General features: G+C 42.6%; 1 protein-coding gene across 2 annotated transcripts in view; it reads right to left on the reverse strand.

The window, feature by feature from the left end:
- The window catches only part of LOC103176771 (ERC protein 2), a 299,917-nt gene that overhangs the window by 52,491 nt on the left and 220,111 nt on the right, over positions 1-27,315 (reverse strand). For both annotated transcript variants that reach the window (XM_007890526.2, XM_042339596.1), the window contains one exon: positions 25,391-25,522. In XM_007890526.2, the coding sequence (XP_007888717.1) occupies positions 25,391-25,522 (132 nt within the window). The remainder of the gene's footprint in view (positions 1-25,390; positions 25,523-27,315) is intronic.

Below are 27,315 nucleotides of genomic sequence, written 5' to 3' on the forward strand. Positions count from 1 at the left end.
CTGAATTATGAATTATAATGCCTGCTATTGAGTATCTATACAGATGTAATGCTTCCAAAAAAAAAGGTTCAGTTCATAACAAATATCCCCGAAATTCTCTACTTGCCCTCTGTTTAGACTATCTGTACGGTTGAAAAGCTACTGAACATTTATACAGGCAGATTGGTCAGGAAGCCAGATGTTTGACATGGAGATTTTGAGGAACAAGTTGCGGGGTTCCTTTACATTTGACAGGCGTAACTACACAAGGCATTCCACTCGGCAACCCACACGAACCTTTGCACAATAAGCCACAGAAGTCCGTCAATAATCCCCTGCAAAGTACAATTTGAGATATTTTCCCACCGACATTTGTACAAATCCCATCCCCAAACACTTGTTTTGGGGGGGGGAAGATGGGGTGGGGGGGGAGGGCGCGGGGGTAAGAATCCTTACCGACCTCTATAAAATAATATAATGCAATAACAAATTGAGGCCTCAAGTTCTCAGGGGGAACCACATCAAATAGTCTAGTCTCATCAGCTGGTGGAAATCCCTGGGATGAAGATGTAAAGTCTGTCAGTAATCAGGGGCACAATCTATTCACAATGTCAAGACTAAGGTGGATAGATGTTTGTGAGGTCAGGGGATCAAGGGATACGGGGCGAGGGCGGGTAATTGGAGTTGAGGTACAGATCAGCCATGATCCTATAGAATGGTGGAACAGGCTCGAGGGACTGAATGGCCTCCTCCTGTTACTACGCTTCTAATCACAATTAGGACTTTCCGCATAGCAAAATCTCAATTTGAGATATGCTACGGCGAGAGGGGGAGGTGGTGAGGCAATGACTGAGACTGAGAGAGAAAATCGATAAGGCGTCACAAACCACTTTCATTCACCTCTTGGTGGTCAAATCAAGAGCAGCGTTTGTGGAAGGGAAGGAACAGATTGAGCTTATTGTCAGTCTGCGGTCTGTACTGGTGAGACCTCATGCAGAGGATTTATTTAAAATATAACTTAAAACATGCGGAGTCTTTCAAACCTATCTAAAACGTATCCTGACAAAGGGGGCTGTAAAAGTAAACATAGATCCAGGAAGCTTTCATGTACGTCAGCTCATGGATCTGCTCCCATTGTCCATGTTTCACACAGATGGTGGGAATAAGATGTTGAATCAGAGAGCTCCAGCTTTCCACCCAAATCCGATTTGCAACAACTTTCAATAATAATAATCCTTGCATTTGATACAGCGCCTTATCACGTCTTCGAGACGTCTCAAAACGCTTCACAGGATACGCTGTAAAGTGAATTGACTGTATATTTTATGGGTGATACACAGCAGCCAATTGTGCACAGCAGCGTCCCCACAAACAGCCGTGGATTGAGGGGGCAAATTATTATTATTATTTTTGATTATCATTTTCAATGTTATTTTTGATGCTTATTCTTCAGTTGCCCTAACGAACGGCACAAATTAGTACACTCTACAGTACATCTTGTGAAATACTTTGCGATGTCCTCCCGATGTGAAAGGCGCCATGTCAAACACAAGGATTATTATTATTATTATTATTATCATAACTTCTCAATGGTTTTAGTCCATTCTTCCAATTGATATTTGGGCTGCTTCATCTGTGTAACACCACCTGAATAAATCCCCAGCTTCAACATATGGGAACTGACAGAATTCTAATTCAACACAGAGAGCTTTGGGGTGAGGGGAGGAAGGAGAGAGGATTAGGAGTAAGGTTTGAGGTAGTTTGAAAATTAAAGTGGCGTGTTTATGCGGAGAGTAAATTTAAAGAATAGAACCATAAAATGGCTTGTTCAGATCTCTCATTTTCCCTCCTTCCATATAGTAAGCAATAAGTAGCATTATCCTTTCAAATAATAATAATAATTTGGTCATTCAATCCACGACTGTTTGTGGGACACTGCTGTGCACAATTGGCTGCCATGTTTGGCCTACAGATATAGAGCCAATTCCATGACACACTTTGAGACGTCTCGTGGACTGGATAAGGCACTATATCAAATGCAAGGATTATTATTATTCCGATGTGCCTAAGAACTCACTCTAGCAAAAGGCGACACTTTCCATCGATGTGGATATGTTCATTTGTCCAACAATGAAAATGTTCTGAAATAACCTCCCGTTCCTCAGTTTTGGACTGCTCTCTCTAGATCAGTTTTCAGATTAGCGAGGGAAAGCCAATGCCTTCCGCAGCCCCCTCCCACCCCCACCAAAAATAAGAAGAAAAGTTCAAAATAGACTTTCAGGTTCAACGCCATCAAAACATGGAAATTCGACAGCCCATCATAGTGAAAATAAAACAAGGGGGGAAAAAAAAGCCACACATTTGTTTTCACTAATTTTACTTTAGAAACTCAGTGGGGAACAGAATATGTCAGAGGTAACTACTTCCATTTCCTTTCCTGCTATCAATCATAACAAACATTCACGTATGGTCAGACTTACGCAACTTTCTGGCAAACAGAGAAAGACCAAATGCAATTTTTTGAAGTGTTCCTCACAAAATTGGCACTGTTGATTTTCTCCCGCCAACACCCCTGAAAGTCTTGATATCGGTCATTTAACTGAAAACAATCCTAAAACAAAGAAACACATGGCCCGGCTATAATCTTTATTTGTTTTCCTCACTGTAATAAACGACAGAACCAAACTGTTATCTCAGTCAAAGACCCTTCTGCAAAACGTCTGCCAAGCAGATACAAAGCAGTCTCGCTGGATTGTAAGAGCACCCAGGACTTCCCCTGTGTATAAGTTGGGCTCGTACGCAAAGATGGGTATTTTTCATGTGAAAGATTTGAGCAGACAACATTCATCACCCAGAAATATACCAGGCATAAAATCAATTATCCTAGAAACAACACATGCTTTACTAGGCAAGGGTGTCACGTCAACCATGTGAAATTGTACAGCTTTGTGATCTAATGCATTGGTCGAAGGGAAGTGTGTGTGAGGCAAAGGAGGTGGAAGAGCGAGTGAGAGAGAGAGAGAGAGAGAGAGAAAGAGACAGAGAGAGATCAATTGCACTTTAGGAATGTTGGATTGTAATGGGGATTAGCAACTTGGTTGTCAACTAAATGTGGGTTTTCAATAACTAACCACTAAATGAGGTTTAACATTTTCCCCTCTTCTTTTGCTCTTTTTCTTCCCGGCCGTGGCCTTTGTTGGCCTGTGTTTGTGTGTGAAGAACAGAGCGTTGAGGTGGGGTTACGGATCACACGTTAAGATGGGGATTGGGATTTGAGCAAAGCAAAGGCTGTAGGAAAGTCTATGCCTGCGTTTGACTGAAGATTACTCAGGTGTTTTACGGAAGCACAGACAAGTTATTTAATCAAAGACACTAGAATGGATCTACTGATGTTTAACAAAATATTTCACTGCTATAATTTCAACTCTAACATAACCAATTGGAGGTGTATTAACTACTGAAATGACATCTGCAGTGTAGCAATGCCGTGGGCTTGGCTAACATACACGAATGAAGTAGATGATGTGAATAAAAGCAATTCATCCTATAAAATCTGCAAATAAAACCAGCTTCTTAAATTGCGTGGCCACCCGCGTATATAATGACCTGTACAACAATGTCTAAAACTATTCTTAAACAGCAATCAAGTGAGACACTTTACTTTAGAAGGGGGCCAACAAACACTCCCTGCTTGGCTAACACTACATCTTGTTACAGATACTAACAACACCAACACCATCTAACTGAGAAATGTAGGCTGTGTGTACACATGGGACGTTCTTTAATTAGTTCCTTTTATTTAGGAGACTGGATGTTAAAACATGCTGTTCTAACTAAAGGGTTAGATGCTTGTTACCAGACAGGTGATAGGTCAGTGACATTCATGACCTACAGGTGTAACAAAGCCCAGTGGTATTTCTGACAGGAAACGCAGGAAAGCAAACAAATAGTCACCCCAGGGACCGGCTGATTACTTAAGGCTCTGGGTGATTGGCAGTTGTGACACTATGTCAAGGGCTGGCTAGGGAAAGACACTTGTCAGTACTCCACAAAGCACCCAGATAAGAATGGCTTAAACAGCAACACAGTGGAATTGATCTTTTATTTAACACAGCGAGTTAACATGTAAACAGAACAATGAATAGCCTTTGAGCCCTCCAGTTTCACACGAGTTGACAGCACAGAACAGATCACTTAGGTCTGATCTCCACACCTGTTTGGAGAGTGCACTTCTTTTTAAAACAATACTCCTAGCTCGCCAGCCTCACGGCAGAAAGGGATTTCAAAACCCCCTGATATTTACTAATTCCCCAAGATATCTTGAATAGTGTTTTCACAGAAGCAGACCTGAATTTTAAAAGTATCTGTCGTTGTCTCTCATCTATGCGAAAAAAACAAAGTAAAAGTATATACCAAAAATAACAAAGCTGATAGTTTATCTTTAACCTATTTACCTTTGCCAATGATGACTCAATCATTCTCAGTTTAATTTACCAATGAGGAATGATCCAGTACTTTTTTTTCCACGTATAATTCATTTAAGGATTTGGATGTCAGTTAAAGACAGGTTGAATACAATTTAGGTGGCCAATAACTCGTCCAGATTCCTCCCTTCCCATCGGCTAACGTTTTCAGACTAAACCTAATTTAATAAACCGAGCAAAATAAAAAGGGAATCTTTGCCTTCGGGATGCTTTTGTCTTTGCTGTAGAATAGGTGGGTTTCTGAAGGATAAGTTTGGTACCTTAACTTCAGAACTTCATCAGCTGGTTGCAAGATCCAAGCGTAACCGAGTGACACATAACAGAAGCCATAAGCATTCTACAGGTCCGAAGGCAAGATTGTTCTGCATAAGGGATAAACAGAACCCTCAAAATATTTAGCAAAAATATTGAGGCTTGTTACTTGAGGCTTGTCAATCATTTCCTCTGGGATCAACTAAAACACAAGATGTTACACATCTCGAAAGTGATGGCATTCCTCTCCATTTCCAAGAGGTATATTTGCTCATGCCTTATGCCGTGACTTTCCGCCCCACCCCCAAACCAGTCATCCAATCTGACACACACCTACATACTTAGATGCTTAGTTGGGTCACACCGGTTGAGACAAAAATCATCTGTTGCAGAGCAAATAGCCTCTATTTGTTAAATAACCACTTGAGCATAACTGGACAGCTTTGGCTTTCAAAGTACAAACCGCTTCTCTCCAAGATGTTCAAACCACTCAATTTTCTGCAAATATCTGAAGGCAAGCATTATAAAGGGCAATTGGAAAGGTCTAAATGATCAATGGTTATCCCCTAACACAGGACAAATAACTGTGTAAAACTCACAAAGCTAAAATGTTGTCAAAAGGAAATGAATTACACGCACCTGACGCCCTGAACATTTCAGATTGATTAGGATTCTGCTGTTCAGACTTAGCTGTTACTCATTTGTTAAAAACAACATCTTGTGTGTTTCTTGGTTGTTTTGAGGAACAATATATTTTAAGTGAAGTTTCTCCAAACATGTTGAAAATGTCGCCATAAATCATCACCTAACATCAGTTGAGACAGGTTTTATACACCTCTCCTTTGAATGACAAATCTTAGCCTGTCAGCACAGGTAACAAAGTGAAGGACATCACAAGGTGTTAGGAGATTATGTTTACTGTTTATAAAGCAGAAATGCCACAGAATAGGGCTTTTTATCAAATCACTGTGTTATTATCACTGTGAACAGTCTGTAGAATATGCATCGTGACGCTGCAACCAGTATGAGAATTATATCATTGGGTTGTGTCCTGTTCAGGGAAATGAACAAACATTGACAAAGAGTAAAACAGGAACATCAGCAATATGATAAAGAGGATAATTATCTGTGATTAATCCCTATTATTTAACACACAACCCAGCCAATGGCAAATATTTCATTCTACCAGAAGCAACATTCACTTTTAAAACTTTGTCGCCAACGTGTTTAATGAAATGAAAACTGTGTGTTGTGCATGTACTGTATTTGGGTCAAAAGGGATAATTGTTTCTTAATGGCGAGATACATACATGTCATCACATTATTCCAGTATGTTCATTGTTTAGCTTACCCTACGGCTATGGCTGCAAAACAATACTTCAACCAACTCACACTGTTAAACCAGGCACAAGTTAGACACCTTTTCAATATTCAGTTGGATCAAGCTATGATAATAATCCTGAAATTTGATACAGCGCCTTATCACGTCTTTGAGACGTCTCAAAGCGCTTCACATACACTATAAAGTGAATTCACTGTATTTTTTTGTGCGAGTGAAAAAAAGTTGTATAAATATCACATAAGCACAGGAAGTATCCTCCACATGGTGAGGCAGGGCTGAAGTGTGATATGCCGGTCAGCTAACTAGCTGTGCCACAGAGTGACAGAACTTAGGGGATTTTATACATAGTTATTTACTTGCCTCGGCCGGGGAGAGCTGAGGAAGAACTGCAGAACAAGTCTTTTCTCATGGCTCTCGTGCATACCACAGTGACAGCACGACCTTGGCCAGGGAGTCGGTTGTCTATTCCCTCGGTCAGGGAATGGTGTAAATGATGCAAAGAAAAATATTTCAAAAGCCGGGCCAGTGAAGAAAAATGACACAGCTTTAGTCTGCGTGGCCAACACATTGTTTTACTTTAACCGAGTACAGATTAGTCTTTTTTTGAAGGACCAGGAAGAGATGACGTATACAGTGAAAGCAGCTCATGTCCTGTAGGCCACAGCAGCCACTGTTTGTGGAGTTAGAGAGACTCTGAGCAAGATGTGAAGCCTCGCTAGACTAGACAGAAGGACAACCCACACTAAAGGTGCATTTCCAATGTAACTATGAAGCAAGCCCAACTCCGTGGGAGTATTGACTTTTCTCAGTACTTCAAAGTCAAGACGAGGGTTGGATGGTGTCGATTTGTGTTCACCTCCAGGGAAGGGAGGACCCGAACTAATGGCTGAGTTTAAAGAAAATAGAGCGGAAGAATTTTAGAAAAAAAAATTAAAAGTTCTGTCATCGCTCAGTACGTGCATTGTGTGGATTGTTAACCCTACAGCAACGTTGGGGCAAAACAATACTTAAAACAACTTGTGCTCCCAAACGAGACACAGGTTAGACACGATTTGAATGCTCAGTTGGAATTGGGATCCAGTTGCATAAATATCACATGGGCACCGCAGGTTATTTTCTACACCCAATGATTCATGTGGTTTTCGATTCTAACAACAACCAAGTCTGTCAGAAAGTAACACACGAGATTGAGGATTTGAAGATAAGTCAAAACCCTTAGATTTTAGCTTCAAATACAATGGCAAATTTTTTTGCAATGTTTCCATAAACTAGTGTTTATTAAGCCTGGGAGCCCTCCAAGATTCAGAACAGTCGAGCAGCTTCAGGGGGTGGGTGGGGAAGAGAGGAGAAAGAAGAAAGTATCAGATTCCAAAGCAGGAGGAAAAATCATCGAGGAAAATATAGAAATCAGAAAGGGAATCTCTTAAAAGAAAATACATTGTTTGAAAGAGCAGATATAGTATATCACTCAATTGCATTTGCTGCTTAAGTAACGTTTCAAGGCCATATTTCCTTCTCTTCATTTAATTAGACTGTTTTGAGGATTGTAGGAGCGATCATAATCTTTAGGCCTCAGTCCTTCCTCTCACTTGCTAGCTGTTCATCTACACGGGTCAGTTTGACACCCTATCATTCACAATGTCAGAGTTCATTAAATGGTCCTATTCTTTAAGTAAGTCAGGTTTCTAAACATTTTTAAACCATGCCATGTGCCTTCTGAAATGTCTTGGATAAATAAATACTGTGGCATTGTGGAAGAAATCAGTTATGTACCTCAAAGTGTACTTACTGTGTTGCTGAACACTTGCCGTGCAATACTTAAGTGCTATAGTACCAACAAATGTCAAAAAAAATCTGAAATTATCCACGACTTCCTTGTATTTGTATGAAGATTGAAACTTCAAATAGTTCTCACTGCCTTGTCAGTGTTGTTTAACGGAGGAATGTACTTATGTGTTAATCGCCTGCTGGGTGGGGGTAGGTAACCTGTCCTTTGATCAAAGGGCCAAGTGATGGTTTTACTTTACATCCTGTCTGTCTTTTAAACTGACCCATTGCTGCAGGGATAAATTTCAGGATTTCTCTTTATACTGAGTATTTTGTTACTTATTGCATACCACCACTCAAGGCATCAGGGTATAATCCAAACACTCTCTGTGGCGCTCTCACACGACAGCCACCAGATCATTACCAATTCAAGCCGACCCTTAAAAGGATTTCAAATGCAGCTAAAAGATGACAACCTCCTTTCTTTCTTTCCTTATTTTGAAACAAGTCGTTGTGAAACAAGTTAGAAGCTCGGCCTCTACGTCAAGTTTCCAAAATGTACGTTTGTAAATTACAATATTTAGATGGACAAGAATGCCAGCCAATTGTTGCTGAATGTTTTCAACGAAAGCTCACAAGAAAGTAACACTATAAAAAGGAACACCTGCAGCACAAACTTGCTTAGGTGTACGGGCTGGGGCAAGGCAAACTAAAACATCAAGCACATTTCCAACGGTATAAAACACTCACAAGTTTCCGTACTCCACACGCCTCTGTCAGTAAGTAGGAAACCCAGTTGTTATTTGATTGGTGAATCGCTTTTCACTCAATCCATGGCTGTTTGTGGGGATGCTGCTGTGCGCAATTGGCTTCCACATTTCGCCCAGAAAATATACAGTCACGACACTTTACAGTATATTCTGTGAAGTGCTTTGGGGAGTGGGGGGGGATGGTGGGAGGGCGATGGTGTGGGGGGGGGTGGGGGGTGGGGGGGGCGGAGAGAGAGAGAGAGAGAGAGAGAGAGAATCAAGCCAAACCCAAACCTGTCCTCACCCAATTTATTTCCTAGCACGTACACAATTTTCACTAGAGGTTAACAGATATTGATCAGGAGCAAGACCATGGATGATCTTATCTTCCCTCGGGTAGTGACGCTAAGGGGCCGATAGTAGCTCCTAAACCTTTGTCTCCTAGGATCAGTCAATCCGAACACCCACTGGGAATCGAGTCTGTGAGCTTCATGTCTATATGGGTTAATACTGCAAGAGACAGTGCCTTTACCTATTCGATCATCAAGGGAACATTATAATATGCTTGTGTGACTAACAGTGGATCAGTTAATATGTGGTTCCTTTCAATTTTATGAATCATCAACAACAACAACAAATGACATTTGTGGAGTCCTGCAGCTCAGTGGTTAGAGCACTCTCACTCAAGTGAGAGACCTGAGTTCAATTTCAGGCAGAGGGCGAAACTTTGGGCAAGTTTCCTTACTCCACACAGAGCCTAATAATAGTCCCTCCAAAACCCAAAACAATAATAAATTGGTCATTTTCAATCTACGACTGTTTGTGGGACATAGCTGTGCGCAATTGGCTGCCGCGTTCGCCCACAAATATACAGTCAATTCACTTTACAGTGTGTTCTGTGAAGTGCTTTGGGACGTCCTCCCGACGTGAAAAGCGCTATATCAAATGCAAGGATTATTATTATTATTATTATATAGCGCCTTTTACATCAGGAGGACATCCCACAACCCTGGACGGTCAGGGATCACAATCAGAGATTTCCTTCACTGCAGAAAGTTTACCAGATACAAATGATTAATTTTTATGAACAAAAAATCTTTGGAAAAATAGAAATAAGGGCTTTATATCCGGTTAAAAAAAAGGGGGAATACATTCATGAGATCGAATATTAAAATTGTCCTAATCTTTGTGAGCATTCTGTTTCTTTCAAAACAAACTTAAGACATCATGCCAGCCGTTACCTCAAATAAAAACTGAACTGCGGAAATGCTGCTCGCCTCTGCAGCTAATCTTGGGATGTTGGCAAATGTTGAAACAAAATTCAGACCCAAAATGGATTAGTCAGCCTAATGATCAAGTTCTGCCTCGATTTAGACAAACAAGATCTGCAAAGAACTCTGGCCTGTGCTCCATATTAAAGAGCCAATGCTGTCAAAGTTGTCAGTGACATTTAATATAAATGAAACGTCATCTAAATGACCCAAGCAATCCAGCGATAGCTTTCTGGCGTGAATTATAACAATAGGCTGGCTTATTGAATGTTAGACAAAAAGATTCAGGGGTTTGTTAAGCAGCTGCTGAATATCAGGGCAGTGTTAAACTGCAAGGAAAACCATTAACAATCTGGAGCTTTTTATGAATCGGGATATTCTGATGTGCAGCCAAATTTGTATAAAGACAATGGGAAACTGTGCAGCTTTGGGCTGGACAATGCCAACAGAAAGTACATACCACGACATGAAAGCAGCCTCCGCCTTTCATGTGAGCGGAAGAAACTCGCAAACGTTTAGGCTTTTGCATTTTTTCAGCAGATGCCACTTAAACAACATTTTTATCCTGCGAAATCTGCATTCGGTTTCTTTGCCTATTCTGATGAACTGCTCTGGTTAAGACTGACTACATGTCCACAGTGCTTTGGATCAATGAATGTCGCAACTGTAATTATGACTGTAGCTTTCCACAGCTTTATTTGCACATCTTTGAATCACATTATATTTAAGCAGCGAACCAGAGACTCAATTAAAATAATAATAATAATAATTATTTGGTCACACAATCCACGACTGTTTATGGGACGCGACTGTGCGCATTGACTGCCGCGTTTCACCCACAAAATATACAGTCAATTCACATTACTGTATATTGTGTTTAGAGCATTGAGATGTCTCGGAGAATGTGTTAAGGCGCTGTGTCAAATGCAAGGATTATTATTACTATAAAGGATTTTGGAAATAAAGGCAGAAAGGGAAGCTTACCCAATCACATGTAAAGTGTTTGTAACATGTTATGTAAAGTAAAACTCTCCCGATTACAGGAAGGGGAGGGGGTTGTGAGAGGAAGGTCTATGATTGGCATTTGTAGCACTTTGTTCAAATATTCCACTTGACTGGGTTGACTTGTTGTTTCAGAGATGAACACCTCACTTCACCTCATACACAAAATCTTTTCTCTCGCCTTCCTGTCAAAAAAGCTACATTTAAAGGTAAACTTAAATGTAAATGTCCGCGGATCGATGATTTTTTTAATACTGCGTTAAAAGACATTGCTGTATTGGAATCCTTTGCGCTGCCGAAAAGGCTTTCCAAAATTATTCCTAATCTAAACCTGCTGGACGCACTTTTTGAGTAATGTTTCAAAGCAGCATAAAACAAATGGTCGCAAAACATTCCAGAGCAGATTTCTAATGAGTGGGAGGCGATGCGGACTGGGGAGGATTAATTTGCTTCATGTTCGCTGTGTGCTTAAGTCCACTAAGTTTTGACCATTTAAACAATGCAAGGCTATTGGAAATTAGAAATAACACGGCAATAAAGGAAAAAGTTAAACCTTTCCGATACCATCACAAACTGCCCGGTTCCAAAAACAACTTAAATTATAAACCCTAAAAGTAAAATGAAAATCTGTTACAATAATAATGCTAATAATCCTCACATTTAATATTGCGCCTTATCAGGCTGTCAAATCCATTCAAAGTGCTTCACAGGATTTACTGTAAAGTGCAGTGAGTGCAGTGAGTATTTGTAAATGTACTGAGACAAATTTGTTGGGAGGAAATACGATACAATTTACATTTATAGAGCGCCTCTCACGCAAGGAAGACGTCTCAAAACGCTAGAAAAGTCCATTTCATTACATGGAGAACATAGAGCAGAATACCTAGCGAAGTTATCTGAGTCATATAAAGGCAAAGGAAAGCCAACTTAATGAAGAAAAACATCAGCACTGTTTCTAAACATTTCTAATGGAGGAATTACAGTGGATGAGTGGGATTTTTTTATTCTAAATATTCTAGGAGTGCATTGAAGTAAAACAACTCGACAGGAGATATTAACTGGAATGCTACATTATGAGGAGAGAATATTTTCTGACCTAGTCTGCCTTGCTCTAGACTGCCCTGGAGAAGGTCGCAAATGGGGGCAATAATAATCTAACTGAAGCCGATGACGGCGTAAAGGTCTGTCCGCAGTTTTTTCAGGAAAAATGTGCATCCGCTATTGGAAATAGTCTTTCCATTTGATGATATACCACCTTATCACGTCATTGAAACTGCTCAAAGTTCTTCACAGGATTTACTGCAGCACCAGAAACCTGGCTACTGTTAGAGCTACAAAAAAGCTACACCGAACGGAGAGGTAAATTGTCAAGTTGTCAAACTCACTTCCCTCGTCTATACTGAGGAAAACATCACATTGTTGTTATTTTTTGCACGTTTCATCCAATTTGCCCCAGAGTTACCAATAGGTGATTCCAACAAAAATACGTCCTTGTCTTCAGGCAAAATAGTCCACATTCTTTAAATGAAGGCAACTCTCTAAGCATCTATAACATTAGCCACGCAAACCAGCATCCGTGTCACCCACCACAGCAACATCTTAAGAAATGTTCATACTTGAACCCAGGTGACTTCTTCTCCGACAGCAGAACCTCACTCCAACTCCCCAATCTAACAAGTGACTTGGATCAAGGAATTCTTTTCACACCTCTGCTCGTTTACAAGCTTAAACACACTGTTTCGTTTCCACAGAACTGTCATCGATGTATTCACCAGGGTTAATGCAAATAAATATTGAAGGTCAAATGAATGTCCCCAGGGCCTCATTCAAGGTTGTAAGATCCATCCTGATCCCTGGAGGCATGTGTGTAAAGAGGTTTGTGCTTAGACACCACATGCCCTTTACATGTGTATCTTATCCATTTATGCATGTACCTACACATCACCATTGTTCAAAATATGTTAAAAATGAAAAATAACAGGTTTCAGAAGAAGACAGACAGTTAGCACTTGCCTATGGGCCACGTCCGTGAAAAGGATCCCTCACGTTAGGTGGCCTGCAGATTACTTGCACGAGTCAAAACTTTCAAAGCCTCTAAAACCCTTGGGCGGGTAGACAGAAGTTAGTGGAACTCGTCCATTTGGTGCAGAGTTGCACGTACCAATATCTGGGCGGTTAAATCCCTTATAAACAACTGCTGGATGTAGCAATCTCCAGAGGAGGTTTGTATATACCACAAGCTCCCGATACAGGAGTCTGTGAGGACCAGTCATCTAATGACTAGAGTTTGGTCTCACGGCATTTGACAAGAGGATGTGCATCATTGCATCACTTTGAGCGAACTCTGCTGAGATCAGTCTCACCAACCTCACCCCATCCTTTCCATAATGTTCAAGAGGATGACTGGCTACAGACCTCGCCCAGATGATCAGGGTGTGCTGCTTTCCTGGAGATTTTAATTTGATCTCGTGAGTTTGGAATGAAAAAGGCCTGATGAGTAAGTGACTTTGTTATTTCCAGTTGAAAGGTCTACACAACGAGACAACCCTGGAATAACCCTGATTGAATGGCTCAGCAGTAATCCCGGTACAGCAACCGACGTTAAAACATTCACCTTCGTTAGATGTAATGCATGCTCATTTGCACTGAAAGCGTACAAATTCACATATGTTCATACACACATGTTCATACACACATGTTCATACACGCATGTATAAGAGAGCATCAAGTACCATTAAGACACAGAAGTACCAATTATTTTTAAAGCAGACATGGACCCAAGCTACAGATAATTGATGCTCTCCCTGACATTCACCCTCAGACGAGAGCTGGGCTTGTTTGTGGAACAGCAAGATTAAACACGGATTGAGAATGAGTTTCTTCAAGAATCTCCAGTTTCACAGAGCGATACAAATCCCTCCAGGCAACATCAAACTGTCAAAACAAATTGCTATTGAATGAAGCTCACGCACGCAGCATGCAGACAAATGTCTATCATAACCTCCCGTTTTCATCTGTGTTTTCTTTCATTTAAGATTCAATTACCAAAAGAGGCAGGAAATTAGAATTAGTTATTCCTGTTTCTCCATAATCGCACAATGATTATTATTTTCATGTGTAGCATCTGTAGATTGGCTGCAAGTGCCTCGGATCAGTTTCAAACCTGATCCAAACCTCGTGAAGCTTCTCTACCATTTGATGAACCACAGGAACTGAAACTTTAGTTTCATTTAAACACCAAATTTAACATCCATTCCAGTTAATGTGAATGTTGGTAAAGGAATAGTCATGTCTCCCTTCTGAACACGGAAAGATGGAACTGGGTAAAACAAAATGCACTTTTTTAAAAAAAATTGTGATAAGGCATTTTAAATAGATATCAACTCACATCATTTCATTTTACAAGGAGTTTGAGTACAAGAACCTTCAGGCTTTTGTCCCCAAAACCTGCAGAGTTCCAGTATTGCTCACTTCAACAAATTATACAGATGATACGGCACAAAAATAGATCCTTTGGGCTCAATTCGTCAGTCCCGGGTCTCAGTAGCGCTCCCGATTATCAAAGAGTGAACAAAGAGTAGAAGGTGGGTACAAACAACCATAATCCCCATGTCTTTGCACCACCCCATCTCTACAATCTCCTCTGGCCTTACTCTCCCCCCACCCACTACCACACATCTCCCCCGCTCCGCAAACTCAGGCCTTTTGCACAGCTCTCACCGCTTTCAATCTCCAGATATCAACCTACCCCTCACTCTCTCTGTGTTCAATCATGCTTTCACTCACCTCTCTCTACCTCTGTCCCCACCTAGCTCCAGTTTCTACACTGCCCCTGTGAGTTCTTCTAAGTTTAGTTTTGTTATCACAAACAGAATTGCTGTCTTTAATCAGGTCAGGGTTGAACATCTAGATAACCAGATCCCTTTGCACTGGAACATGCAAAGAATTAATTCATATTCTTTAACACTTAGTCACTGTTTATCCGCTTCCCTCTGATTTGCCACAAATTCCTTCTCTGACTTCACCAGTGAGTTGGATCCCAGGATTTCTCCATCATGAAGCTTTTCACACAAGAATTTATACCAACACAAGATAGTTAATAGAATCAGAGAATTATACAGCACAGAAGGAGGCCATTCGGCTCATCATGTCTGTGCCGACTCTTTGAAAAGAGCTATTAAATTAACCCCACTCCCCCGTTCTCTCCTCATAGCCCTGATCAACCCCACTCCCCCGCTCTCTCCCCATAGCCCTGCAAACTTGTCCTCCCCAAATAATTATCTACTTCTCTCTTAAAAGTTGTTATCGAATTGGCTTCCACCACCCTTTATAAATAGAATTTAGCTAAAATCTGCAACGTTGTGAGCATTTTCACACTATGAACCACTGAATGTGTTTCAATGCAGCACCTTTCTTTGCAAAGCACTGCAGACATAAGAGTCGTCAGATCAAACACGTTAGAACACACACGCGCACACACACACAACACATTGCGGGCAAAACACTGCACAACGACAACACAAAGGTCGAGCATTACAGCATGCATGGCAATCTGATCTGAGAAGACAAAATCCAGGCTCTCACCCCTCAGAACAAAACTGTAGCTTTGGTTCATGTGTACTGTTATGCCCATATGCCCTCCTCATCATCCTTTTGGCCCATGCGGTTTGAGGGCATGCAATGCAGCATTGGAATGAAAGAAAGAGAAGGTTAGTCAGCCACACACTGGAACCTTTTCACCTCTGTTGGTAGAAATGTAAGTTTTGTTTCTCAACATTAGAAAAAAAAAGCCTGAAACATCAGCGCAGAGACAAGAAATATATAAAACTGTACAAATGGTTAGAACCTATGCAATAGGAGCCAAAGCAGACACAAGCAAAGAACAACTGGGTGTCCTTTGATTTGAAGGAATTATTTACCTGATATTTGGGATTAGAATTTCAAATTATTTGAATTATTGACTTGTCTTGTAAAATCCGCAGAATATAATACCTTTCACAAAGCAGCTTTCTTTACAGCCGAGGACTTTGTGACTTTAGTTATGCAAACGTTAACATCCTCAGCAAGGAATCGGAAACAAAAACGGAAATAAAACGAAGCAAGACTTTCTCAAAGATTAGAAACAAATCTTTCAGAGCTGTAACTGACTAAGCATGGCACAGGTAATAGACTGAGAGGGGCTACAGGGAGCGGAGGGTGCTGAGAAACATCTACAAACAAATGCAGAGGAAAACGTTAGATCCAAAGTGCATAAAATGTATAGTGGGTTGAATTCATAAGTAAACCAGAAACCACTTCTCTCTTTGTATATAGAATATCAGTGGTTTGGCTGATCTTATCCATTGTAGGAACATACGAGTTCTGTCTAACAATGCCAGTGATTCTAATCACTGTGGAGTCCTGTAGCTCAGTGGTTAGAGCACTCGCTTTGCAAGTGAGAGACCTGAGTTCAATTCCAGGCAGAGGGCGAAACCTCGGGCAAGTTTCCTTACTCCACACAGAGCCTAATAATAATCCCTCCAAAACCAAAAACAATAATAAATTGGTCATTTTCAATCTACGACTGTTTGTGGGACATTGCTGTGCGCAATTGGCTGCCGCGTTCGCCCACAAATATACAGTCAATTCACTTTACAGTGTGTTCTGTGAAGCGCTTTGGGACGTCCTCCCGACGTGAAAAGCGCTATATCAAATGCAAGGATTATTATTATTATCAAACAAAAGGTAACCTATTTTATCAACAAAAGAAAATAAACTTTGCCAGTCTAATAAAAGATGAATTCTGATTAAATCTATGTTCCAGTTAAGAAACTAGGCTTCATTTTTTTAAAAAAAACTTAAAGCATTCTTGCAGAACCCAACACAGCAAAACCAACAAAAATAAAGGTATAATTATCATACATGTTACAACAGTGTCTTTAAGAAAAATAGATTTAAGTGCGTGCAGCAATTTAATGTACTTCAGCACATACTTATCATGTTTTACACCCTAGAGAGCATCTCGAGTCTTTAGAAAGTACTATTTCCATGGTCACCTAAAGCCACAGTGAACAACAACAACACATTACATTTACACAGCGCCTCTCACATCGGGAGGACGTACAGTCAGGAATTTGGACCCGAGCAGGGAGTTGGGATCAAGAGGAGCAAAGGGCAGGGCGGGTAAGGGGTAGTAGGGTGGCTGACAACAGATGCATAGAAACAGAGATGAAACCACATGAGTAAGTTGGTTATCTTGTTGTTAGAGTGGAGAAGAAAACAAATTTGAGTGTGCCGTGTATGTAAAAGATCCAGACATACTCTGGCATAACTTGGTATATAAGCAGGTCGTGTCAAACTAACAGCAGACTTCTGAAAAGAATGGCACTTCTAGGATTTCACACGCGAAAAAAANCAAACACATTTCAAGATAAACGTGGGGCAGCGTTAGTCCTCGCAGGACTTGGGAAGACAGATCAGCCACAATGCGTCTGTGTGTGTGTGTGTGTGTGTGTGTGTGTGAGCATCCGCTGTAATTATCTGCTCCTGCCACTTCACATGGAGTGGTACGTTAATCACTTGCTTCTAGTGAGACACGTACTGGCCATTTCACACGCTAATACCTACCTTGTTATAGCAAGTCAGCCTCAGATCAGTTTGCTTTAATCTCCACTTAGAAATTGCTCTAGATGGCTGGGCTTTGGTGACTGATTACCATTCACATTGAGGCCCTTTTCATATTTTAGTCTCCGATTTGCGAGGAGTGGGTGGGAGAAGCCGCTTTGTGCAATAGCAGGAATCCACGTTCATTTATTCTGTGCTTACAAGTCATTGAGCTAGTTATCCTTTCAAAGGGCATTAGAATCGAATGAACTAACGTGGCGCTTGTTAAAGAGACCCCCTGACAATCCTCTGTTTTTTTTTTCACGTCTCAAAATTCCTCCGGCGCCATTCTGCACATCAGGGCGGTGTGTGACCCACAGGCTCACGTGGCTCTCTGGAACATGCGTTACTGCTGCTCAAATTCCTCTCAGTTCTTTCTTCTTCACTTTGAAATTCTGATTAGTGCGGAAGACGCAAGTGTCTGAAACTACTTCATTCTGAAGTAACTGCAGCGGGCATTAAAACCCTCTGATCTCTTCAAAACTCTATGGAGTGCATTAGGGTTATTATTATTATTAATATTATTATTATTATAGGGTAAGTATGCAGCCAATATACTTTACAGAGTATTCTGTGAAGCACTTTCAGACGTCTCCAAGACGTGATAAAGCGCTATATCACATGCAAGGATTATTATTATTATTAGGGAAGCAAACTTCAGAAACTCCAATTTAAAGGTGGAATAAGAGTCTGCAGTCACAAGTGTATTTGCAACTTCCAAAGTGTGTGGCAACAAGGCCTTCTGGCCTCGACGTTCAACCCTGTTCACAGCTCTGCTGTCGACTGGCATTTACTGTGGATCCTCAGACAACTGGTGATACATCACTGGTGTAAATGGTACGAAGGGACTCGTTCCTGATCTACGTCACGTTTAAGAGTTGACTGGCGCGGCAGCGAAGGCAACGGTTGAAATGGAACTGTTCCGATTTACACTGCATGTCATAGGGGTAGCCCTGAGTTTGGGAGTTCCGCCTTTATTTATAATCGCCAACAGCTGTACATTACATGAACAGGGCAATGTGCCAGTGCTGCGCACACTTCCATTCGAAAACACACCTTGTCTGGTGGCAAAAACCTCTGTGTTCCACAGAACACGCGAGCAGACAATTTGGCAAAACCTCTATGCCGGGATGACGGTTATATCGCGGATTCACGCTGGCACTAACTTGGCAGTGCGCGGAGAGCTTCAAAATAAAAATCAGTGAAAACTTTTAATAATCCCTTGTAAGTGGATTTGATCTGAACTGCAAAGCTGGAGACCTGTTATTTAGACTGGTAAGAAATGGTCAATGTTAGTCATCCATTGTTATCTTGTCACAAGTAGGAACTCAGCGAATGAGTTGGGAGTCAAAATACTGCAGGCGCTGGAAATCTGAAATAAAAACAGACCTCGCCGGGAATACTGAACAAGTCAGGTCAGGCAGCATCTATGGAGAGAGGAAAGCGGAGTTAACGAAAGGTCATCGACCTGAAACGTTGACTCACTTTCCTCTCTCCATAGATGCTGCCTGACCTGACCTGCTGAGTGTTCCCAGCCACTTCTGGTTTTAAACACACTGGAGTAATGCATTGCGCACGACATGATTATTACTGCAGAAGCAATCTCGCTGCACTCCCAGCTGCACAGTAATTCAGAGCAGGAAGGGGGAATTATATTCCCTACTTGAAAAATGCTGTTGCCCAAGGCCACGAGCAAGCACTGAACTGGTTAGCGGTGCCCTGTTAGTAAAGAGCTAGGAGTGAGATGGCTTTCTAATATTATAAAAAATTTAGACCTTTTAAAAGCTTAGCTCCGTTTAGCTCCGCTCTTTTCCTTTCCTCAAAGCCGGCCGTCCAGATTCCAATTGATACTCCAAAGCATCCAGCAGACCGGAATCCCACACCGGTTGAACACCGGCCCGGAACCCCACACCGGAACACCAGCCCGGGAATCCCATTTGGAGGTAGTTTTGGGGAGTTTGAGAGGCTTTAGAATCAAATCTGAAAATCATTTTAAATCTGAAATCCTGCGCTTTTACTAAGCAAATGGGTGTCTCAAGCCAAATCTTGCAAGATAAATAGGATCTCAACCCCGGACAGAGGTAAGTGCGAACTCCAGTGGGGGAGCCGGGGTTTGGCAACTAGAGGGGCCGATGGGCCTTCGTGCCACCAACCTTCCTGTCCCTCTCCGCGCTGCCTCATATCTCCTGTTCCGTCTCTCTCCCCGTCACTTTCCGCACTGCCTCTCCCCAGACCGTACGAGACTTCACGGAGAGCGACAGGAAGAGAGGTGAAGCGGGAGAGTAGTTCCCTTCCTCCCCCCCACCCCCAGCCACCCCTATTCCCTCTGCTACTGGCGAACAGTACAACGTACAGCTCAGACAATCTAGCTACACACTGAATTGCAGTGGCTTTTTGCTGCTCGAGATACTATTGCAATCAGTGTCGAAGCCCTCCAGGTAGTTCTTTACTCATCCTTAAAATCACTGACTATGGTTCGTCAAACTTCTGTACTTGAGGTCATTATCCAGTGTAGTGGAAAAAAAACAAGGTGCAGTTCCACAGGTCAGGAGATTATAGGGCACTCATAAGGACTGAGTGCGGCTAAACATTTATCAAGGCTGCTTTATAAGGTCTCATCATCATGAGAAAAATTGCTGTGAAGAAACTCCTTTCTTCGGGCACCGTGCCACAGTGCAGGAAGTTACAGAGTTGGGAACAGTTAGCAAATCGCAGATCATTGTTAATTCTTTTGAGTAGTTCATGTCCTTGTAATCCCCCAGGATCTAAACGTTACTTGTCTTTAAAACTCAGGGAAGAGAAACGTTCACAAGTAGCCAGAAAAGTCCCTCAGCGTGATTAGGTTGTTCTTAAATAAGTCACCCAGGTAACCTGTCAATCTCAGTTATCACTTCATCTTCTAATGCTCATTAAGATGAGGGATGATAGCGTGGGAATCTTAGAAAAAGATCAATCTTTTCCCACTCCCTTGGTCCTGTATTTATTGTATTTACTGTAGATGGTGACACTCTCAATATTCTCGATCCGAGGATTCCAGAATTTATGTTGAGTTCTGACGTGTGCTGAAGGTCATTGGGGCCACTCATTGGCTGTGTTTAATTCAGTACTTAGAAGCCATGAGAATAGAGGACAAGCAATCTCTGGGATCTGAGTAGCTCGCTCTCCAGCCAGTGAGCCGAGCCTGAGACTACCACACTAATAATACATGTGTTGTGGGAAATCACAGCTTGTGAAAGGGGGATAAATTCAGAACAAATCTGCGGAAACACTACTTAAGTGAGCGAGTAGTAAACGTACGGAACAGGCTCCCCAGGGAGACGGTGGAAGCAGAAAGTGTTGTTTATTTCAAGAACAAAATGAAATAGAAACTAATATCTCCCAAACCATATACTGCATCCCAAGATATAATAATAATAACAATAATAATCATGCAAGGATTATTATTATTATTATGATTATTATTATCCGGGGATACAGGATAGAGGTTGGGACACGAGATGTCAAGCGACGGACAGGATGGTGGAAGGTGAACTCGATGGACCTTGGTCTTCTCTTGCCAGCAAATTCTTACGTTCTTATGAAACCCGGAACCCATTTACTTTTATACAAATGAGGTGTGGAATCCAATTGCATCTGAACATTGTATTTGATGAAGCGCTTTCTCCACTCACTTTCCCTGACCCAAACACGATACCTGAACATTGCAAACATTTGTAAATGTTTCTCATCTATCCAATGTTTCAGAATAAAAATTAAAACACTGGTTCAAATCTGGCCGAGACATGTAACACACTTTAGTTGTGTGCTCGCTTCCTTTTGTGCTAATTGTATGTATTTTTGTTCAGATTGAATTGCTGAAAGGTGATTAAATGGGCTGTGGTACGATTTGAAAATTAGTTATTTTTAGCCTCAGTTTATAGAAATCCTGACCCAAGCATAACATTTACTGGCAAACCAGTTCTGTGTTTATTCAGATTCAACTGAACTGAAACTCAATTTCTCAAGTGTCATCGAGTTGAATTTTCACTGAAAAAAAAATCTTTTTTCATTGAAAAATGGAAAGTCCATGGAAAGATCGGGCAGGATGTGGAAATGGTTCAATACTGAACAGCAGCTAAATGCCCATAAGATGCCTATACAAATGTAAGTGTTATTATGCACCCAAAAAGGGCCACTTATCCAAAAAATTGCATTTGTTTCAATGTATGTTGATGCTTTTGTGACCGAATAGTGGGATTTTATTTCAATCTTGAAAGGTGAAAGCGATGCATTGCACCCACCAACACTGAAATCAGTGACTCTTTCACTTTGTACAGCTTCACAACAAGGACATTATCCCAGTTCCTGTCGTTAAACAAAATCCCGGGTAATTCTCGCCTGCTCGGTACATTTACCACAATGCGTTGGTGTAAGATTATAACGGAAACACACTGTTTTAAGCTCACGCCACAAAGGGTCAGTAAATGTTCCAACCAGGAGAGAATAAGAAACACGCACTCACCAAAAGTTGGGAAAAATGCTGAGGAAGAATCTCCTCGCCCTGTCTAACGAAGGGAAGACACCCACTAGGTTTGGCTTTGACCACAAAGCACGTTTAAGTGATTTAGTTTCCCACAACGCAGAATCTTTTACCACTTTTAGTTCTGTCCCATCAGTACTGGGTGAGGCTCATTAAACACGAGGTTTATGATCCTGAGAGACATCCAGTGACTCCAGTGAGAAAGCAGACAGGAAACGAACATGAGCGATCAACAGCAGTGAAAAGAACCAGGGTTTTAAGTGGTGAGTAATAAAAGTAATCAGGTCTCGGGAGTTATACGATGCAACAGTTTTTTTTAAAAAACAAAATTTGCAACTTCTTCATTTCAGTTCCATACGTTTTGTAAACACATTTGATCGCTAAACGGAAAGCAGCGATAGGAGGAGCAGCAATACCAGGAGCAGGAGTAGCAGCAGCAGGAGTAGTAACAGCAGGAGTAACAGCAGGAGTAGTAGCAGGAGCAGCAGCAGGAGTAGCAGAAGGAGCAGGAGCAGGAGAAGCAGCAGGAGTAGCAGCAGCAGGAGTAGCAGCAGGAGCAGGAGTAGCAGAAGGAGCAGGAGTAACAGCAGGAGTAGCAGCAGGAGCAGCAGCAGCAGGAGTAGCAGCAGGAGCAGCAGCAGGAGCAGGAGAAGCAGCAGGAGCAGGAGCAGGAGAAGCAGCAGGAGCAGGAGTAGCAGCAGGAGCAGGAGAAGTAGCAGGAGCAGGAGCAGGAGTATCAGCAGGAGCAGCAGCAGGAGTAGCAACAGGAGCAGGAGTAGCAGTAGGAGCAGGAGAAGCAGCAGGAGCAGGAGTAGCAGCAGGAGAAGCAGCAGGAGTAGCAGCAGGAGCAGGAGCAGCAGCAGGAGAAGCAGCAGGAGTAGCAGCAGGAGAAGCAGCAGGAGCAGGAGTAGCAGTAGGAGCAGGAGTAGCAGCAGGAGTAGCAGCAGGAGCAGTAGCAGGAGTAGCAGTAGGAGAAGCAGCAGGAGCAGGAGTAGCAGTAGGAGCAGGAGTAGCAGCAGGAGCAGGAGTAGCAGCAGGAGTAGCAGCAGGAGCAGCAGTAGCAGGAGTAGCAACAGGAGCAGGTGTAGCAGCAGGAGTAGCAGCAGGAGCAGGAGTAGCAACAGGAGCAGGAGCAGCAGCAGGAGCAGCAGCAGGAGCAGCAGCAGGAGTAGCAGCAGGAGCAGGAGTAGTAGGAGTAGAGCAAAGTGGATGACAAAGGTCTCACACAATTCATGTGTAATCTCAGGTCTCCACGCTTGTAGGATTCTGGGCTCTCCTCGTGACAACAACAACACCACCACCACCACGATTACATGTGTATAGTGCCTTTCACGTTGTGAGGACGTCCCAAGGCCCCGAATGACATGCTATGATCGCACTTTGCTTGTCATTGACATATCCACCCAATTCTAATCCCATGGCTCAGACAGAACTTTCTTTAAAAGTTAGGCCAGAATTAATGGGTCTTGAATTCAGAATACTCAAGAGCTGACCTGACCCCAGTGATGAGAATTACACACTGGGACTGGAGTGAGCTGGTAAAAAAAAATGAGCGTTTTTTGGACAAAAACAAGAGGCGTCGTTGACCACAAGTGTTCTGGAGAAAAAAAAGATTTTGTTTTTTTAAAAAGAGAGCATCTGTATCGCAATGTATTACCCTGAAATGTTCAAACCTCTCTCTGCTGCAGGTGGAAAATGAGTCATAAAGAAAGCCAGCAAGCTGTATTTTTGGTACAGGTGGATTGATCAGGGCTATGGGGAGAGAGCGGGAGAGTGGGGTTGATCAGGGCTATGGGGAGAGAGCGGGGGAGTGGGGTTGATCAGGGCTATGGGGAGAGAGCGCGGGAGTGGGGTTGATCAGGGCTATGGGGAGAGCGCGGGTGAGTGGGGTTGATCAGGGCTATGGGGAGAGAGCGGGGGAGTGGGGTTGATCAGGGCTATGGGGAGAGAGTGGGGGAGTGGGGTTGATCAGGGCTATGGGGAGAGCGCGGGTGAGTGGGGTTGATTTGGAAGCTCTTTTCAAAGAGCAGCACAGACACGATGGGCTGAACGGCCTCCTTCTGTGCTGTGTAATTCTTTGATTCTACGATAAGCCCCAGCACCTAAAGTATTGTAAAATCCGTACACTCCACAAAGTTTTACGAGCTGGTTATTCCCTTTAACCTTTTCACAAAGACACATCGGGCCATAAAGCAGTGCTTCATCCACAGAGGAACACAATAAGCCAAACACTGGGATCTGGGGAGGAACACTTTCCCTCAATGGCTGTGAAGCAGAGTGGGGAGGGGGTTGGGGGTTGGGGCGGAAGAATTCCCATCATGTGTCACTTAACGCTAATGTTGCCTCATTTTTCGAATGATAAAACAACATACAAAAGGATGCATCTCGTGAGAAATAAGTCCAATTTACAATCTCAGCACATCTGTCAATCTGGTCCAAGCTTCCAACTAAACTTTTCCTACCGCAACTTGTCTTATATTTTGCTGTGGTTGAAAAGAACTGCAGGCGAATCCTGCTGGTTCAAGGGGCATTCACTACAAAGGGTAATGTCAGCTTCGGAAGACAACGGAGAGGTGACAAAGCTCAGCATTGATAAAGCCTTTAGCCTCAGGTGATCACAGCTACAAGGACAGATAGACGCATTCGGGTAACAAAAAAAGACAAAAGACAAGACATTTCCACAGTGCGTTACTGAGCAGTGTGTTAGTAAAACAGTGCGTTACTAAACATGTGTCATATTTGCTGATGAAAACACATCTTTCTTCAATAACAAACAAGTAATATTTATGGTCAACCAATCTGGAATACTCAGAGATTCTTTTCATCTTTGCAGAGAAGTCCAGTGAAACCAGACATTCCTTTGTCTGTAACAATACTGGATCCAAATAAGTTTTTATTAAAAAAATGCTTATGAGTAACAAGTGTTCAATTCCTACCCATTTGTCTCGTTCCAAATCAGAAAAAAAAAGACCACTTTGCCAAGAGTAAAGAGCAGTGTGTAGTTAGGCTTCCAGGACAATAGTAATGAAGGGGGGGGGGAAATCCTATGAGAAAGTGCATGTGAGGGTGTGAGTACACAGCAACGTATTATCATTGTCAGAGACGTTTCTTCCCTTCCTCAGAGCGAGCTGGCCGCAGACTCTATTTAGATGACAAAGATAAGGACACATGAACAAGCACTTTCAGTAGAAGGAAGTCAGGGACAGACAGGGGTGGGCCATTTGGCCCTTTGAGCCAGCTTCACCGTAAAATGGCTTGTCAGGGCCAGACGGATGGAGTCTGCTGAGCGGAGGGAGCGGGCAGGTTGAGATGGCGTTAGCAGATCACAGAGGTAGGAAGGAACAAGGCCACGGAACACTTTGAGTACCGACTGGGGGATGTACCTGATCAGGAGAGGGTCTGTGGTTACTATGCTGAGATCGAGCCGGTGACCGGTGACGATGATGATGGTGATGGTGGTGCTGATGATGGTCATCTTCATAATTGTCTGCCATCAGCTTCATCCGATTCTGCGTCTGTGGAGAAAACAAACACTCTGAAGCCATCTCCTCTCTTCTAGGCCGTGTTTCAGTATGAAGAGCAGAGATAGTTGCCACAGTTCAAGGAAGAGACAGAAAATGAAAACATGCTACCATTAACGTGTTTCTACAAAGCCATCACCAGAGAGAGAGAGAGTGGCCGAAGGGTTCCCGCCAACAGCCAGTGCCTCTCCTCCAAATGACGGCAGTGTATAATCTGCTCCGGGGTAAATTTCACAGAGGAACCGGCTTTTAAACCATATGTGAAGAAAAGCAAAAGTCTTGTTCAAAATGGCAAGAGCATTTTATTTGATTGTATTCGGAAGCACATACTGGAGGGATTAGATCATCCCACTTCTTGGCAAGTAGATGCTAATCTGGTTAATGACAAGTAATCCTAGGAAGATGTTAGGCACTAATACGTGTGTCATCTTGACATATTAGTAGCGCTCTTGCCTCTGAGTCAGGAGGTTGTGGGTTCAAGCCCCAAGTCAGGATATAGAAAGACATAGTCTAAGCTGACGCTCACTCCAATGTCGCGTTGCCATGTTGTCTGCCTGTTCAGGTGGAGGTTAAAGATCTCGCGGCACTATTCAAAAAGAGAAGGGAGTTTCTCTCTCATTCCCTGTGTCCTGACCAACAATTCCCCCAAATAAAACTGGTCACTCACGTCGCCCACTGCTACAGGCGAACAGAAAAATACAGAAACATATTTCAAAAGCATTAACAAAGGGTTAAGAGACAAGTGTTTGGGAAAAGGAGCCTGTGGTGTATTTAGTTTATAGTCAAGAAGCGATTGGAATAAGCTAAGAAGCAGCGATTGAAATAAAACTGGTTCTTAATTAACCTAAGGGTTGCCGCCCATTTGCACCGCAGGGTGGAATCCAAGGCACATCTGCTACATGGAAACAACTGCATGTGGGAGGACTCATAAAACCACAGTTGTTTAAATCTTTGCTGATCTCTGGGGAAGGTGCATAGAAGCCAATGGTGCCAAACCCACAGTGATGTGACCACAGCATCTGGCAGCAGCAGGTTAGACTGTTTACCCGGCTCTGTCAAGTGTCACGACCACAGCAGGGGGAATCATAATAATAACCCTTGCATTTGATACAGCGCCTTATCACTTCGTTGAGACGTCTCAAAGCGCTTCACAGAATATACCGTAAAGTGGAGTGACTGTGTGTTTTGTGGGCAATATACAAAACTGACAAGGTTGTAAACCGCGCTGCATCTGGTTCCGTAATGGCTTCGCTAATAAAGAGGGCAGCAAGAAGAAGGCTGCGTGAGTCAATTCCCAGTCAGTGTTGAGATAGTTTAACTAAGATGGGATGTTATGACTGAGCCGCGCTGGCTAGCGAGGAGGGAAATAATTGCTATCAGGTGATGCATGTTGCAAAGTGTGTGTGGGTGGTTCTCAGGAAAGTACAAGATTGGCCTTGGGTAATATGGCCAAATATCCTGTCAGCACGTACTGTCTAGGCTCAGCTGAGAATAATGGCCACTTGGGCCAGGTCCGAGAGAACTAACTGCCTTTGGTACCTGAGCAAATGGAACAAGGAGAGAAATTACCCCAGGAAACTGATCTGTCAAACGACTAACAATCAGGTTCCTACTTACTGCTAGGTGTAAACAAAAGGGTGTGTGTGGAGTAAGGAAACTTGCCCAAAGTTGGGCCCTGCCCAGGAATCGTACCCAACTCCTCTCACTTGCGAGGCCATTGCTCTAACTGAGGTACAAGACTCCACCAGACAGAACAAGAGGAATAAGTTGAAGACAACAACAAAAAA

Source organism: Callorhinchus milii, unplaced genomic scaffold, assembly GCF_018977255.1.
Source record: "Callorhinchus milii isolate IMCB2004 unplaced genomic scaffold, IMCB_Cmil_1.0 Scaffold12, whole genome shotgun sequence".
In the NCBI taxonomy this organism is placed as follows: Eukaryota; Metazoa; Chordata; class Chondrichthyes; order Chimaeriformes; family Callorhinchidae; genus Callorhinchus; species Callorhinchus milii.